We start from the raw sequence: 14136 nt of genomic DNA, 5'->3' as shown, positions 1-14136 counted from the left end.
CCAAAGTACTAATGCTGAACAAGCTGAACCCCAGGGGCAACCACGCCAGAATAGAAATAGTGGCCCTGATTCTGAGGGAACCCAATGGTCCAGGAATCAGTACAATGGGGCACCAAGAGATAGGCCCAGGGGTAGAGGTAATTTGTACAATCAGGTAGATATGCTGTTTACCCAATTAAATCGGTTGAGTGAACAAATCGCTAATATGAGTCAAAAATCTACGGCTCAGCAACCGAACAATACTTTTTTAGGGGTACAGCCAGTGGTCAGCAGTGGACCACAGGCACAGTCATAAATACTGCAGTATCACCTGAAGGGGAGGGGAGAGATATACAAAATGTAGTAATAAATATCAATGATACTAATTATGTTATCTCCCCACAGACCGGAAACGGACAAATTAGCTGTGACAATGAGCGACATCAGCCGGAAAAAGTTAACAAATCTCTTCCTTTGCAGCTCTCTCTTAACCTTGTTTCCACAGATGCAGTACAAAAGAATCCAGCCGACCCTGTCATAGAGGAAACAGGTAGGTATGAAGCTTCTTCTGCATCGGAAAGCATGGCAAACTCAGGTAATACGTGGCGAAGCCCACAAATGTATGAGAATGCAAATTTTATGTGTGAAATGATAGAAACTGCAGGAAGATATTATGTACTAGTTGAGCTGCAAGATTCAGTCTCCAACCCTATCAGGGGATTAATTGACACTGGGTCACAGGCAACTATCCTATCCCACAGATACTACACACAGCTAAATGAGCTAACACCCCACAAACCTAAAATAAAAGAATTTGACGGTTCTCTAATAGGTGTTGGGGGTGACTCCCTAAAAGTCTACGGTACTGCCTGGTTAAAATTTAAATTGGGGAACAGGGTCATAAGACACCCTGTCATTATAGTGGATCTGCCAACTGATCGTTTAATTATTGGTAGTGATCTCCTGAAACGATTAAGCACCATAATTGATTGCATAAATAATGTAATTTGGTCGCAAGTTAAACGGCCTATCAATTATGAAAAATCTGATATATCTCGCACCCGACATAGCTGTCACGTGGTGGAAGAGAAACCAGATGCTGTGGAGATTCATTTCAGGAATAACTCTACACCTGAAATCACTATTCTACAAATAGATGATCAGACTCCTTTTAGTGGCTCTGATGGTAATACTTTTAAAATTTCGCCCGGAAAGATAGCGAATATTTCCCTAGATGGCGATATATTAACCATATCACTCCACAAGGGGGATCCTAAAATCCCTAAAGGGGGAGACCATGCTCAATACCTCACAGGGATTGAGAGAGTTAAAGAGGATCTATTTATCCCTATACAAGTGCATGACCTTGGTAAAACCAAGTATGCTAAAATAAATTTAAAACAGGAAGCTAGCTATATAAGCGAAGGTTTATTAGCGCAAATAGCTGAACCTAAAGTGATTAAATGTCTTTCTCCCCAAGACCACTGTGTCAACGGCCTGGATGACAGGTCTGAAAGCTATAACATCACAGCTAAGTGCTTATTATCTATCTCTATTGGTAATAAGTCAGTGAAGCACCTGTTTTTAGTTTTAAATACTCCCCATAATCAAATATACATTGGCAATGATATCTTACATAGATATGCCATACAAATAGATCTGATTAATTCTTGCCTTTGGAGCAGGTTAAAGGGGGACCCTGAAGTATTTCAGGATGAAAATGCAGCCCTAAAATCAAACCAGCAATTGCCATATGCTGTGAATATGCAGGTATCTAGCGATGTTATAATTCCTGCTGGGGCTGATAAATTTCTTTTACCCTTACAGGTAAAGAGAGGTCAGAAATTAAAAACTTCTGAAACACTGATTTGCCTCTCCCATAGAATACAAAATCTGGGTGTCTCAGTAACCTACACTCCTATGGTGAATATTGGAACTGTTCCAATAAATATTATTGTGCATAACATGACCCCACAGGATATAACATTATCCAAGGGAACTACCATAGGATATGCACTGGAATCAAGTTATTACACTTTTGGATTCCAGAATAATGTAATTGGGCTAATACCTGAAGGATACCTAACTGAAGAACAATTAATAGAACAATCCTTTGCATCTATGCCAGAGGGTCTATTTAATATTCAGTCTATTTATCCCTTCAGCTCAGAGGAAGGCATCTGTAAAATTGAAGAAGCCTCTCTAGTGTTTGATCAGCCAATCAAACAGCAAGATTACCCCAATCCCCAGAGTCATGGGAGCAATATAAATTATAATCAAGGGGATCTCACCTCTAGGTTGGAAGAAGCCTATGAAATAGGACAGCCTGAAATCTTTCCAGGATTTCAGCAAATAGTCGAAGAGCAAATATCCTTAGCCAATGGCTGTTCTAGCGATGATGAACGCCAACAGCTGCGAGAACTCCTGATGGAGTACAAGGATATTTTCGCTAAGGATTCTTATGACTGTGGTACCACAGACTTGCACATTGCAAGAATACAAACAGATCCTAATGCGCCACCTGTATTTGTCAAACAATACAGACTTCCCTTAGCCTCATATGATTCTCTTGCAGAGATCATAAGGAATTTGGAAGAAAGAGGTATTATCAGACAGGTGCACAGCTCTTATAATAATCCTATTCTAGGTGTCCTTAAGCCCAATGGACAATGGCGTTTGTGTGCTGACTTAAGACAGCTAAACAAACGAGTATACATGTCTGGCTGGCCTGTACCATACATTGACCAGTGTCTAGCACAAATGCAGGGATCCAAAATATTCACTGCCATTGATTGTGCACAGGGATATTGGACCATAAAGGTACATGAAGAGGACCAATATAAGCTAGCATTCTCCTTCCAAAAGATTCAGTATGCATTCCAGAGACTTCCATTTGGATACATAAATTCTGGACATGAATTTGCTGTATTCATGCATAAGGCTATGCCTGACGCACTGGAAAGGGGGACCTTATCTTATGTGGATGATGTTTTAATCAAAAGCACAGACTTTGAAAAACACATTGCAGAGCTTAAACACGTCCTCAGCCAACTTAAAAGGGCAGGTGTCAAATTATCCCTGCAAAAAGCTCAATGGTGCCGCACTCGTGTAAACTTCTTGGGACATGAAGTTACTTCTGACGGATTAAATCCCCAGAAGAAAAAGGTAGAAGCGATAGTGAATTCTAAAAACCCAACTAACTTAAAGGAATTGAGATCATTCCTGGGTATGACAAATTATTCTCGCAAATTCATTGATAATTATGCGGAATTAACTAAACCACTACTACTTCTTCTGAAGAAAGATGTGAAATGGCACTGGAGTGAGTCTCAAGAGACAGCCATCAGAGAGCTGAAGAGAAAACTCACTCAAGCACCTTGCTTAGCATACCCTGAAGGTGGCAAACCTGTCTTCTTAGAGACAGGTTACACAGATATAAGCATGAGTGCTGTGTTATACCAAAAGCATGATAATTTGAACAAAGCCATTGCTTATGCGAGCAAAAATCTATCCCCAGTAGAAATAAAGTTTAACGATTGCGAAAAAGCCCTCTTATCTACTGTATGGGCTCTACAAAATTTCCGCAGCTATATACAGGGCGAGAAAATTATTGTAGAAACGGCCCACCAGCCTTTGCTATATTTGCAAAGTGAGAGAATAAGAGATGGGAATTTGTCTAACAGCCGCATAACAGCGTGGACTCTTTCCTTACAAGGCTGGCCCTTAGAAATTCGCTACAAGCAGAATAAAAAGAATCCAGTCGCACAAGGGCTTGCTGAGCTCCACGACTGTACTGCTAGAGATCCTGGGGAAAAATTATCAGAAGATGATTTTCTGGAAGAACAATTGCTTTCCCCATATAAAATGTACAATGAGGACCATTGTCAAACATTACCTTGGGTATATGTTGATGGTTGTTCTTACCATGCCACTATTGATAATGAGCGCAGATTAGTCGCTGGCATTGGTATAACTGGGGCAAATGGATTCCCAAATATATCTATAGGTTTCAACATTGGACCAAGATCAAGTCAGGTTGCAGAACTAACTGCTGTTTTCAAAACCATTAAAATGGCTATTGAACATAGTATTAATGAATTTGTGATCATAACTGACTCAAATTATGTGCGTGACAGTTTTGTTGAATACCTGCCAACTTGGAAAAGAAATGGCATGCAGAAAAGCAATAACAAACCAGTCAAGCATGGCAAGTTGTTCTGCGAGATTGATAATCTGGTAGTATCCAATGATTTAACCATACACTGGAAAAAGACCAAGGGTCATTCCAGAATTCTAGGTCCGGATAAGGAAGGCAATGACCTTGCGGATTCATTAGCCAAACAAGGAGCCATAACTGGAGAACTCCTTAATATTGACCACTTAATGGGTGCAATTCAGGTAGAAGCCATTACCAGAAACCAGGCAAAACAACAGAGTGAGCCTAATTTGGTACAATGGAGTCAGGATTCTCCTAGTGAGGACCTGATCACTAGTCAAAAAGAAGACCCCATTGTAGGCATCTTCTATAAACACATAGAAGATCCTGAAAGCAACCCCATCTCAAAAGATGATTGCATTGGCAAAGAAGATCTTAGAATCTTAATAAAATCTAAATCACAATTCAAATTACAGGATGGTTTGTTAATTAGAACCTCCAAAACTGGCATCCAGCAGTGGGTAGTACCCACCAAGTTCCGAGGTCTAATGCTTCAACATGCCCATGATGCTCCCACATCTGGTCATCGCGGTGCCAAACTCACGTATGAAATATTGCGTGATTATGCTTTTTGGCCACACATGTTGAAAGATGTTCAAACCTACTGTCAAGGGTGTTTAATCTGCCCACAGTTCCAACCCACTGCACCAACGCATAGAGCGCCATTGCAAAAAAGGGGGATGGTAATGCCATGGTCAGATATACAAATTGATTTTATTGGTCCGGTAACAAGGTCATCAAGAGGTAACAAATACATGTTAACCGTGACATGCCTGTTCACTAAATGGGTAGAGTGCATTAGTGCACCTAACAATAGTGCGGAAACATGTGCAGCATTGCTCATCAACCATGTATTTTCCAGATTTGGTTTGCCCCAAAGAATCGAATCAGATCGGGGGACCCACTTCACTAGCGAAGTGATGACAAAAATGTGGAAAATACTAGGGGTTAAAAGAAAGCTCCATATTGCTTATAGAGCTGCCTCAAGTGGTGGTGTAGAGCGTTACAACCAGTCCATTGTTAAAATCCTCAAAAAGTTTGTGAGTGAAACAGGTAAAGACTGGGATGTAAAACTACCTCTAGTCTTAATGGCATTAAGAGCAACTCCAAGTAGTGCTACCAAAATGTCACCTTTTGAACTGATGACAGGTAGAAGAATGGTTCTACCTCAGCATCTACTGTACCGTACATCAGACCAAAATTTGATAAACGCTGCCAATACACATCAATATGTGGAGAACTTAAGAAAGCACCTGCAATATGCCTTTGCATTTGCTCAAAGGAATTTAGAAAGAGCCGCAACTGCCACTAAAACCTATTATGATCTCAAAACATCCAAAAAGGAATATGAAATAAATGATAAAGTTTATCTTTATAACTTTGGAAGAGGTCAGGTTAGGGAGAAGAAATTTCTTCCCTCATGGAAAGGTCCTTTTGTCATTACTGACAAAATATCTCCAGTGGCCTATAAAATACGGATCCCCAAAAATGAAGGTTTCATAGATAAATGGGTACATATCAATCAATTGCGGGCATGTCATCCCAGATCCCAACTACAAGTCATAGAGGGAGAATGAAGTGTCATATCCCCAAATGCACTAAAGACATACTGTAATTTAAAGATGCCTAACTGATAAACATGAAAGCTCAAAATAACAAACTTTCTTCATAAGAGACTGTCTATGAGGTATACGGTTGATCCTCATCAAATACCACTGACTTTAAGCCAATTCAAATACATGTGTCCTACATCTATTTGAAGTTGGAAGGGGGATTTATGTCAGAGTATATAAATATTATGATGAATATTACATATGTGTATATATATATATATATATATATGTATATTTTATACACTGTATATGTTAGATGAGACCTCAGGATTAATTGAACATGAGTTTGTTGAACACAGCTTCTAATACACGTCTATCAGGATTGACGATCAGTAGAGCCTTTTTGAAACACAAACATTTCTTTTCTAAAGGAAATAGCTCAGTGACCCTATTCATTTGACTATATATGCAGATTTTTATAACCTCAGAACATTTGGTGAGGTGAGAAAAGAATGTGTTCAAGGACCCCTTTGGAATTTGACACGTGTGATACAACAGTTCTATCTCACTGAATCTCTATTTGAAGACTTACTGCAAAAACCCCTCTTGGGGGAAGGTGACACAAATAAAATCAAATACACATCTGCACTGCTGGCTAAACAGGAAATATGCTGTTTTAAAGACTCTTACAACTCCTCATGGATTGACCCCATGTGGTGAGTATGAGACAAAAAGTCTGGCAACTGAAGTTACTGAAAAGTTAGAATGTTAGGATAATACAGTGAAGGCCCATGACTTACATTATGATTTCAAAACAACTATATATATTTTAATGGATATGAGATGTATATTTATGTGATATCAAACATTAACATCTAAATATATATATATATGGAAAGTAAAAGATTGAATGATATATATATGTATATATATATATATATATATATATTTTGAAGGCATGAATATCTTAGCCTCTGTGTGTTTAAGAACATGAATAGATGTTTATGGACCTGAAGAGAAGTGATTATTAACATTTATTTTTATTTCAGATCGACATAAACAGGATTTATGTATTCAGGAAGAAATACACAGAAATGTCACATACTATATCTGGGTGGATGCAAATATCAGGAGTTTTAAATACTACCAATCTGGAGATATAAAAATAAGCTGTTATTTGCAAAGAAATGCCAGAATACTGATAAAATTATAATGCATTTTAAGCTAATAATTAGCAGTGTTAAATTACCTTAATATAATAAAATGTTAATAATATAACATATTTGGTATCAGAATAATCAGAAAAAATAACCTAATATTAACCATCTGTAATTGGGGTTATATATGATTAATGCAGAGAGTGTGATCTGATTAAATAACCATTTTATAAAAAAAAAATTAACTTGCTTAAAAATGTCAGAAATGCTGTATTGTATTGCTATGTTGTACTGTATGCTGCCACCTGGTGTTATGTTGCGAGAACTACAGCCAGAAGGTTCTTTCTGGCTGTTAAAAATGAAATTTCCAAGGGCCAATCCGATTTAGACTTCCCAGATAACCAATGGGAAGGTCAGCTTCCGTAGTGCCACCCACATGATGTCATCAATGATTATATAATGGGAGTGTTGAATGCACAAGAGAGAGTTGTCTGTAACTTGTTGAAAATTAGTGATCTGATTTTGGCTGCGATATACCTGAAAAAAAAAAAAAAAAAGTTCACTTCAGCAAGGAGCTTAAAACTTATCCTTGATTTGTGCAAAAACCTTCTTTCAAATGAGATGACCTAAAGACCGCTACGAATTGGTTCAAAATTGGTGAAGTATATTGTATTTTAAATTGGTAGTTATAAGCCTAGGTATTGTTCAAATCTGTGTCTGAATTGGCTAAGTAACTCATCTATACAAGTTCTGATATTGTCGGTTAATTTTGTATTAGGATAAATTGCAGTTAAATAGCAGAATATATATTTTATCCTATTGTTTTATAAACACTGTTTAGAATTGTATTGCTTGGATGTTAAAGGTTTTTAGTCCCATTGTGTTAAATAAATAAGGCTGAATTGTGAAGGTATATTGTTCTGGGTTTTGTAAGAAGAATAGCATATCTTAAGAGTTGGTTCTAACGCATATAAACTTTTATTTAGTTTCCTTTTATTGCAAATATAGTTCAATATGTTTATGGATATTAACTAAATAAAAGAATTCAGATATTTATATTAATTGTATGGTCTAGTAGGTGCATGGTTGATAAGGGTTTCTATTTCTTTGTATTGTGTTTATAACCCTGCCATAAACTTATATATATTATTTGGATAGCACTGCTAAGATTTTCATAAATATACTGACAGGTGACAGCAACAGTTACCTAAGACACGGGGTTGAGAGCAATGTGGCTGTGAGAACGTTAGAAATAAGTCACTGCAGCTCCGTGATCCCCCTACTGAGATGTGCATGCCACATCTCAGTGAGTGTTTTTCAAGAAGCCCGGTAAGGAGTGGGTAACAAGGCCTAATACCCTTAACTTAGGGCTGGGACTATGCAGCTTAAAGGACGCTATAGTGAACTTGTATAATCATTTAGAACTACCCTCATTAGAGTCCGTATGAGTGCACTATAAAAAAAAAAAAACGCTATTACACGAATGGCGTCTATCTGTTTGAGACACGCATAAAGTCTATGGCACTCTCACATTATCACACTTAATCATTCTATTTCTAGATTCAGTAATCTTAAGTATATTATGTTGTTCACATGCTTTCGATTTTAGCCAGGCTGCTACTTAGACGTTTATAATACCTATGTTAACTAAATCTACCGATATCTGCAGTTAAATTATATTATATTATGTTACAGTTATTTAAGATACGCTTGTAGTTAGTTGTATTTGTGACCATCAAGATAAGGTAGCTATTTCCTTCCACAGTTTTTGCCTAGACATAATAGCTTCCCTACATAAGATTGGGCATTCCTGTGTGAGCAGTGAGCAAGATAATTTGTAACTAGGGGGTAACATGCTAGAATGTTATAGATAGTAGTTGTAATGCTCTAATTTTATTCAGCAACTTACAGCACTCTATAGTACCTCAACAATAGCCCGCCCTATCTCAGGATCCATGTAAAGAGATTTAGAATAGGCAAGGCTTCCACTTTCTATTAGGACCCTCCTTGCCTTGTACTGTTGCTGGGACATTATGGGGGGTAGCTCCAACCCCTTATACTCTAAAGGTTTGCTGCCTGAGGCCACGACAGATTAACACAACCACATTTTAATGCCCAATAATCTACTGCGCAGTCCTGATCACACCCCTAATCTAATTATTAAAATGTTATTTATATGCATATAGAGGCAGGGAAGCTATGTACACTCTAGTATGGCTATATCCATATCTGCCCACTCATTGTCGCTAAGAAGATCTACCAGTTTCGTACAGAACTATCTTCTTCCCCTAGTGGTATTTATATTAGAATCCTGCCCCGGCTGTTTAAATTTAGAAATCTATAGGTATGATGGTTCCATTATCATTTTACCTTTTAACCCTAGAAAATGGGTCCAAAAGTGGCCCCTCCACCTTATTTCCCTTTTGTTCCCCTCCCTAATTTTATCTGTTTGGCAGTGGTCCAAGAGTGGCTGCTTTATTTCAAATAGGGGAAATCACTTATCCTTTAGTTTTGTTATATAAAGGGATATAATCTATTGCACCATACTAAAAATGAGGTTTTTGAGGCACGCATTTGTTTATTGTTATACGCATTAACATGACAAGTTTGTTTCTGTACAGCGAGATTAATATCATCTATTATGTTTCTGAGCACTGTTCAATTGAAACTGTATGAAGTTTGTATATGCAATTTTATTCCTCAATAAATAATGCATTTAAATTATAAAAAAAAAAAAGGTATCACAAAGTTTTTTTTTTTTTAATTCCATGAGCTTTCAAGACCTCACATGCCTCTTCTTTAGATATAGGCCTGTGCATCCCGTTAGCTGAGGGACAGCTCATTTCCTTTGAGAATTGTACTGGATTAAACACTTGGATATATGTGAGTGAGATTTGATAAACTGACACAGAACAAATGAACTCTTGATAATCAGGCCTTCAGAGAGAGTTATTCTTGCTCTATTTTTATTGTGTGTTTTTTTAATTATTTATTATTTGTCCCCAGACCAAGGAAGGGAATTGCACCATGGCATATCCTGTTCCTACACCTAAGGGCCATTACAAGCCTAAAAAAATCAATGTCAAAATTGAAGGAGAAAGCTTTGATTTATATAAGGCAAGGTGCTAACAGGTAAATCTTTTTTAAGCACCCTATTCAACTCCTCTTGCCCAGCTGTCCACTGTGGGGTTTTGCGCTACTTGTAGAAGATACCATTTTTTTTAGGCTACTCAATCCCTGTTATCTCTAATTAAAGTCCATTCTTACCCTACAGGATATGATCCTAGGATTTCCCTGTCCACACCTATTCACCTGGTTCCTGATCTCTTACTGAGATCAGACCCTCCAAGCCTTACAGAATAGATGTCTGCATCCCTGGTCTTTGGCCACTAAATCACAAGAGCCACATTTCTTCTGGTGCCATGAAAGATTTAACTCTTGTGAAATCGATCAGATGATTGTTTCTAATTAGAGGTTTTTGTCTCAACAATGTTAACTAGGTTCTTTTCAGATAACAGATCAAATAAATGTTCCTCTGCTTAAGTGCAGATGGAGGGTTAAAGTGATGGTAAATCCTAGCGTTTTTGAAACGCTAGGATTTCCCAGTGCAACAAATAAAGGAGACTTTTAGTCATGAAGTATAAAATACTTCATGCTGAAAGTCTTTTTTTTGTCTGAAGTGTTTCCCGCGCTGAGCTCCTCGGGCCACCTACGGCAGAGCGCTATTTTTCAGTGAGGTGCCGTTTCTACCTCTTGGCCAATATCCATGTTGGCCAGCTGGTGGTAAACACTGCAGACAAATAAAGGAACTTTCAGTATGAAGTATTTTCTACTTTATGACTGAAAGTCCCCTTTATTTGGTGTACTGGTAAATATTAGCGATTCAAAAATGCTAGGATTTAATATCACTTTAATTTTAAGATGCAGGTTTTGGTTTCTTTTCTTACTGTTATTTAGCAAGGCCACATACAGAAAATGTGCTCTACCTCAGTAGATTAAAAGCTGAAGACAAATGAGGATTTTGGCTTTAAACAAATCCAGCAGACAGGAAGCAACCACAAACATACCATAGAGTTTTATTTGAGACCACTTCTGGCCTCCTGTGCTCATCTCTTCCAACTGCTTGCAGTGTCAGACTTACACTGTTCCCTTGTTTGTTCCTGTAGACTACCATCAAGATAATCTTGCTGAAGTTCAGCATCTCAGTCAGATTCAAAATAAAGCCGCCGACAATTATATTAAAGCAATATAAGCTTGTTGTTAAAAATAATAATAATGAAATAAAAATATGTAATTAAAATATTTAGACTTTTTATTTTTAACAAACGTGACTGCAGTCTTCTTTTTACTATTAACCTGATGGTAATGTCTCATGTGTTGTCATTTTTAAAGTGAGGAAGAGAGGGGTTTAACAGAAATTAAAGTTTCCCATTATAGAGTAAAAACTATAAATTATTCTCTACTTTAAAGTGAAGGTCAATTTTCATCAATGAGTGCCCGGTTTTTAAAAATAGGGGCACTTTCATTGATCAAAATTTACATTGCACTGGATTTGAAGAATTACTTACCTTTTACTTCTCCAAAACCGGATCGCCGATCCCAGCCTCAGTTCCTCTGTACTGATGTCAGAAATGACAAAACCGGCTTCCTCCAATCATGGCTTTACCCCCAGAGCGTCCAGCTCGTGATGCCTGGCTGTGATTGGAGGAAGCCAGTTTTGTCATTGCTGTGGTCTACAGCAGGAAGAAGGAGGGGGATCGTTGATCCGGCTTTGCAGGAGTAAAAGGTAAGTATTTCTTTAAATCCAGTGCAATGTTAATTTTCATCAATAAAAGTGCCCCTGTTTTTAAAAGTATTTTTAAAACCCGGGCACTCATTGATGAAAATTGACCTTCACTTTAAGGTGTCCTTTTAGTTTGTCATTTGAAATAGGTACTTTTAGCTGTTAAAACCTTATACTGAAAATATAAATACTGCAGTGTTTTCTATGGAAAAGTTATGCAAACAAGAGGCAACAACAGAAATCGGTCACCTATTTGGAGGTTGATAACAACTGGTTGTATTCCTAGCACTGTTACCAGCTACTAACCTGAGTGTGTTGTCTTGTTAATATTTTCCCAATTGTTATATGAGCCACATAGCACTAATTGTATTAACAATTGCACCTTTTAGGTGTTATCTAGCAATTGAAAAGAGTGAGATAAGATATGTAAGTAATGCAGTTCCTGGTGGCTCAGCCCATTTAAATAGGCATGTTGTTGAGGTTTCAATGAGGAAAAACATGACATTTTTAAATACATAATTATACCTAAAGGAGCAATTTCAAATGCATTTAATAATCTGCAGCTGGTAAAACAAGTATTTGGAAACACATTGAGCAGAAACCATTTTACAGTACCCTATTCCTTTTTAAACAATTGCATAATTACTACAATTTAAATAATAAATGCTGTATGTATAGATTCCTACAAAAACATATTTACTTAATCAGGACCAACATTTCATTATCTCCACAACCCACTGCTGCCATGTGATATCTTTGTATACATTAAATCTGCTTTAGAATAACCAATTCTTTCCTTATCACCATTTTTGATGGTGATTATATGTGATAGCCTTGGGTACAGAGCACAAAAATGGTAATATTGATCTTATTTGTCAAATTTAAATAGGATGTAGACTCTCTGGACAAAGGTAACCATAGGCAGTTGCCTGCTTTTGCCTGATGTCAAACACAACCCTGCTACAGGTTAATGACAAGCACCTCTAATTTTCTGTGAACAACTTTTGTAGGGTCCTTGTATATACATCTCAACAGCAAGTGTCAACAGTGCTTTGGTTCTGTCTTAACAGCACCAGTAATGACTCAGATACTACAAAGTACTCCTATAAAATGAATTTAAAAATAAACAAAAAACAAACCTGGGAGTATTTATAATGTAATACTATCTAACACTGATGCTTAAAAATATACCTCCCTGTCAGTATAAACGGTTTACAAGTGTGTAGGCAGTGATTGGTAATTGATTTCAACCAACATTAATGTTATGGCTCTAAAAGGATTTGTCTGACCGTTAACTTTTTTTCTTTTGATAGTTTCCTGGAGGAAGTTCAGAGTGCCGGCCTCCATAGCCGTGTTTCAGAAAGTTCTCAGGGAGCAGTGAGGTCATCAGTCAGGCGATGAAGATTACCAGCCTCTGTGTGGGAGACTGCGTCATCCTGTGTACATGAATGACTTACCACATGGTTATTCCATGTCATTTTATGAGTTGTGTTTGTTGTTCTTATGTCCTCTCCCTGGAGAGAGAATCTTGATGTGTGCTCAAAACCAGGAAAATCCAGCTTTACAAATGGCATTTATCACCAATACATACAGGATCAAGACGTAAACAAGCGAGCCAATCATTTCTTAAGGCAAAAAAAATTCATTGTTAAGAAGACATTATTTCTATTTATATCTTTTCTTTTTTTTTCCTTTCTTTTTTTGAGGGAGTGTTGAATTCAACACTAAACCAGCATTATTCTACATTAAATTAAAAAAAAATATTTGTTTGCTGTGAGCTGTGGTTTGTTAAATTTACGTTAACACATACATTAAAATTGATGTGGACTGGAATTGATTTTATATTTGAGGGCAAAAGTTAGTGTTTTTTTTTTTTTTGTTTTTTTTTTGTCTATTGGACCTGTAGAATTACTAACGTATTTAAAGTTCAGCTGTGTTGTAATTCACTATTTTAATAGATCTCTGCAAACTAGAACAATATTTTAAAGAAAAAAAGTGTTGAGTCTTCGCTCACCTCCCCATGTTTAGGACTTCTGAAATGTAAATAAGAAAAATTATTTAAGCCGTTTTTCATTACAGAAATAATTAAGTACTTGGTAAAATATATTTCTCCAACATTGGTGTGTCCGGTCCACGGCGTCATCCATTACTTGTGGGAAATGTTCTCCCCCACAGGGAAAGGCAAGGAGAGCACACAGCAAGAGCTGTCCATATAGCTCCCCCTCTGGCTCCGCCCCCCAGTCATTCTCCTTGCCGCTCTGAACAAGTAGCATCTACCACTTGGATGGCGAGGAGTTTGTGGTGTTAGTTGTAGTTTTTTATTCTTCTATCAAGAGTTTGTTATTTTTTTACAGAAAAGTGATGAAGATTTCTGTTTAAGAGGGCTATGATTTTAGCACAAGTAACTAAAATCCATTACTGTTACCACGCAGGACTGTTGAAACAAGA

At 37.2% G+C, this 14136-nt stretch overlaps 1 protein-coding gene across 1 annotated transcript in view; it reads left to right on the top strand.

Annotated features, from left to right (window-relative positions):
* Positions 1-13451, top strand: part of VPS45 (vacuolar protein sorting 45 homolog) — a 210755-nt gene extending 197304 nt beyond the window's left edge. The window contains exon 16 of the mRNA XM_053705388.1: positions 13002-13451. Within this exon, the coding sequence (XP_053561363.1) occupies positions 13002-13089 (88 nt within the window). The 3' untranslated portion in view covers positions 13090-13451. The remainder of the gene's footprint in view (positions 1-13001) is intronic.
* Positions 13452-14136: the final 685 nt, after the last annotated feature.

This window comes from Bombina bombina, chromosome 1 (assembly GCF_027579735.1).
Source record: "Bombina bombina isolate aBomBom1 chromosome 1, aBomBom1.pri, whole genome shotgun sequence".
In the NCBI taxonomy this organism is placed as follows: Eukaryota; Metazoa; Chordata; class Amphibia; order Anura; family Bombinatoridae; genus Bombina; species Bombina bombina.
This window is presented reverse-complemented; position numbering and strand designations above follow the sequence as displayed.